Source organism: Priapulus caudatus, unplaced genomic scaffold (assembly GCF_000485595.1).
Source record: "Priapulus caudatus unplaced genomic scaffold, Priapulus_caudatus-5.0.1 Scaffold38, whole genome shotgun sequence".
NCBI classification, from domain to species: domain Eukaryota; kingdom Metazoa; phylum Priapulida; class Priapulimorpha; order Priapulimorphida; family Priapulidae; genus Priapulus; species Priapulus caudatus.
Window position 1 is genome coordinate 592,194 of NW_014577099.1, and position 4,316 is coordinate 596,509.

The window sequence follows — 4,316 nt, forward strand, 5'->3', positions numbered from 1 at the left end:
GATCGTTACGGCGTTTTTAATTATATAGACCTCTTAGATATAGATGTATCCAATATTTTGTTTTGAACGGACCCACTTCTATTATAGCTCATCTCACTTAGCTATTCAATATGCATGCCTTATGATAAAAGTTTAAATTTAAAAGCCATCATATTTACAAATATTCGCGCAAGGCATCTATATGCCCATGGATGGGCGTCGCACAACCCGTATACTAAGCGGTCATGGCTCACATATAGGCGCCAACCCTAAGAACTTTTGGATACGCTCGCAAACGTGAACATATATTTGCCTCCATTTCACGTGCGTCAAATAGATGAGAGATAATCGCGAACCGGCGCCATATCCGGCATACAGCGTACACGTAGCCACGTAGGTATTTACGTATTTATCAAACACAGTGACACGTATTAATTTACCTGAACAACATTGGCTTACGCCAAATAGGGATATAATTAGCGTCTTAAAATTTATACATAATATCGGAATTCCTTGCTGTGACTGCAACTAGCACTGCGACACTATCCTAAACGTACCTAGTTTCTGGTGAATAATATATTCCAGCTTCTATGATTCCTTCCAAATAAAAGCGATATATATATATATATATATATAGGCCTATAACTTATATACATTCATACATACACACACACATACATATATACGTACGTACATACGGACGCACGCCCGCCTGCCCGCCCGAACGCACACAATACTGTCTTCATAAACACAACTGTCTTCATATATATATATATAATAATAGTGTTTAGTGTTTTTTTATATGTATTCTAAATATGTATCCTTATTACGCTGCTACCCAGAGCAGTATGTGGTCTGAGTTGTAGAATTCTGGCTCTAGTCCGTATGTTCACCTGGAGCAACTTCCAAGTAAACTTGCATAAAAACTGTAATCTTGTCTGAAACGAAACGGCAGCGACATTCAATGTTATCGTTAATATTTATAGAATCGATATAAATAATCTCGTGTATGACTGTCAGACATGCTATAGTTCACACATACACTGGTGCTATTATTTCAGTTAGTTAGCAGACAGGTATCAGTTAAACGTCGGGCGAATTCCAGAAAATACTTACCAAAGATATGCAGGTGTATCTTGAAGTAAACAAAAGGCACATAGAAGAGGATTCCAGCGAATACAATAAGGGCTGCATACAAGTAACCCAGCTGAGGATCATCAACTATAGGAGCAATGACGAGGTAGATACTGATCAGCGTCACCACCACGGCAATGACGAGCGGTATCTACAGTAAAAAGTAGTTACGGTTACCGTAATATTACTACAGTGCAATTACCATGAATTTCTTTTTAATCGTGAATGTGACAGCATTTGTATTTAGGAATAAAAAATGAAACGCGTATAGTAAATAACCTATCAGATGCAAATAAAATTACATTTGTTATTTGCATGCATAAGCAGAATATATGCAATAAGTATACCTTAATGGGGCGTTCCATATCTGGCCTTGTCCAGCGCATCACAATGAGTGCAGTGAATGTTGCACCGTAGAAAACCCAAGCAGTAAAACTAAAGAAGTCTATCAAAGCCTCTATGTCACTAATCGTGACCATGATGATGGCAACGATAGTCTGCGGGCAACGAAAAATGTACATACATAAGTACGTTACATAAGTACGTAAATACAAAAATTCATGGAAACGTCTGAAAATGTTTTTGACGAAACCTACTGTTAATCTCATGAAAAAGTGCGTTACCTAATAGGTTATAAGTAATAATATAACAGTTTACTGGCGCGTAATGGTAATGGTTTAGGTTGAGAAGGCTGTTAAAAACAGAAGTAACAGTATTTCACTAGAAGGGATTTTCACTATCTCACACTAAAACATCATACTCACTTGGAATATAAGAGCAGGCGCAGGTGTGAAATATTTGATGGAGATGTAGGAGATAATGGATGGTAGGTGACCTTCTCTGGCAGATACCAAACACAGCCTACAACGTGTTATGAAAGCGGTTTGCTGTATAGTAGAAATATTTTTGACAGAAGTGCTCAGGTTTCCACCTAAAGCCCAACGCACACACCCGAGCAAAACACCGGAACGTGGAGCGAAACATGTTTCGCTCGATGTTCGTGGCTGTGTGCGGATTCCCGAAACAAGAAACATTGCTCAGCTGAGCGTGTTTCGCTGAACAAGCAATGTTTGATTTGCGGAGCGTGTTTCGCCTGAGCGTATGTAACGCCACAGACGGTCTCCAATCAATATCCTTAAAAATATCACATGACACACAAAATTGGATGTCCATTGGATGGCTATTTTGGATGTCATGTGACAGCGGCGCTGTGCGCAGTGTTTCTGTGTGCTTTGCGCAACCGGCAGTTAGATGCGATATGATATGACTACTAGGCACTTTAATTTAATTTATATCTGTAGTACCTGTTACGACAACGACCCCTTGAGCGTTAGTAGTTGCTGAAAAAGTACTAGTAATTATATATGTTATCTGGTAGGCATTTTCACTCGCCAACAGGGCTGGTCAGCCCAGACATTCTACTAGCCCTTACTGATTTCTACTAGCCTCGGGCGAGCGGGCGAGCGTTAGTTTCAAGCCCTGAGGAGCTAAATATAACAAGGAGAGGAAGCGCCGCCATATCTGGCCCAATTATTTGCCATATTTGGTCATATTGGTCCAGAACAGATTAGTGTTCTATTGTCTCTGGGGGACGGATCTGCACAGCCGTTTCAGCTAATTATGGTCCATAGATGGCGTCCTTGAGGCGAAAAGCACACATCCAATCCGCTTCCTCTCCTTGTTATATGTAGCTCCTTGGTGCGGGCTTGTTCTTGCTGCCAGTGCTCTCCACGTGCGGAAGGTACATAGTTCCCGCTGACTGGCTGGACTAAGTTGGTCCTGCGCATCCCTAATGGCTCGTTCTATAGCCCAGCGGCAACGGTACGCGGGCTATAGTTACTAGAGCTAGGGTAGGCATAAACCGACCAGGCTCTCCGACTCACAGGGACTTGAGGCGAAAAAAAAAAAAAGTGTTATATACTGTTACACCACATAGTGTTAAGCGAGATGGGAACTTGTGGCTAGGGTAGGCATAACTCTAACCCTAACCTTAACCATACCCAACCCGACCACCCCTAAATTGTGGGTTCGCCCTCACAGAGTGCCCGGGGATTAGTCTTTTCCGTTTGACGTCACACGGTGACGGTCTTTTTTTACATGATCTTGATCGTGCCACGCCTAGTGAATTTAGGGCTCGAACCGCATTGTCGCACGTAAACATGACCTGATCGCAAGCTAATACCATGAACATATTACGTATTCTCAGATAGTGACTTAGTTTAATGTTAAACGGCTGAACGACGACCACATTATAGCTCGAGTAAACATTACCGCTAACTTTCAAAGGACGCTGACATACTAGTGACGTCATATATCACGTGGCCTCGTTAACTTCGTGCCACTCCCGTTAGGTGTCGCTTTTATACACAGAAACCACAAACCTAACAAGTTTGAAGTTTCTACATCTTACGGTTGCAAAGATATGCAGCAGACACACACACACGCACGCGCACGCACGCACGCACGCACGCACGCACACTACATCACCACAACACACACGCGCGCCGCGCCGCGCAGACACACAGCTCTACGTATGGCCTGTACGGGCGTATTTGGTACGCTCGCCCCGAAACTGGAGCGACTCCTAAGTGCGCGCATGCGGCATATCTGCGCGGTAGAGTCTGACTAACGAGCCCGTACACACCGGCGTATTTTGACGCTCCGCGCGGAACTGGCACGCTCATGAAACTTACTTCCGTGAAATGGTTTAAATAATGAATGTTAGATAATCAATGGGAGGAGGAGAGCAGGGGCGGAGAGGAGGAAGAGGAGAAGGGGGTTGGGGTGTGTTGGGGAAAGAGGCGGAAGGGGGGGCGGGCCGAAGGGGCAGGAGAGCAAGGTGTATGTTCGAGTAGGGGAGGCAGAGGAGGCGGCAGGAGGGGAGGCGGCGCACGCAGGAGGAGAAGGTGTTGGAGCGGGGGGAGGCGCTAAGGAGAAGGCGGAGCAAGTGTTGGTTCGGAGTGGCGGAGGCAAGAGGAGGACGACGGTAGGGGGGAAGGTGAGGGAGCGCCACAGGAGGAGGAGGAAGGAGGAATGTGTTTGATTAGGGAGGAGTGAGGAGAGGAGGAGGGAGGAGGAGAAGGGTGTTTGAGTAGGGAGAGAGAGGCTGTTGAGTACGCGGAGGAGGAGGAGGGGGCGATGGGCCAGGAGGAGGAGAAGATGTTGGAGTGGGGAGGAGAAGGAGGAGGTGTTTGCGAGTCCGG

General features: G+C 45.1%; 1 protein-coding gene across 2 annotated transcripts in view; it reads right to left on the reverse strand.

Annotated features, from left to right (window-relative positions):
* Nucleotides 1–626: 626 nt before the first annotated feature.
* The window catches only part of LOC106819304 (b(0,+)-type amino acid transporter 1-like), a 23,839-nt gene continuing 20,149 nt past the window's right edge, over nucleotides 627–4,316 (reverse strand). For both annotated transcript variants that reach the window (XM_014823960.1, XM_014823953.1), the window contains exons 10-13: nucleotides 1,878–1,974; nucleotides 1,461–1,610; nucleotides 1,096–1,264; nucleotides 627–917 (exon numbers count right to left, since the gene is read on the reverse strand). In XM_014823960.1, coding sequence (XP_014679446.1) covers nucleotides 856–917; nucleotides 1,096–1,264; nucleotides 1,461–1,610; nucleotides 1,878–1,974 — 478 coding nt within the window. In that variant the 3' untranslated portion in view covers nucleotides 627–855. The remainder of the gene's footprint in view (nucleotides 918–1,095; nucleotides 1,265–1,460; nucleotides 1,611–1,877; nucleotides 1,975–4,316) is intronic.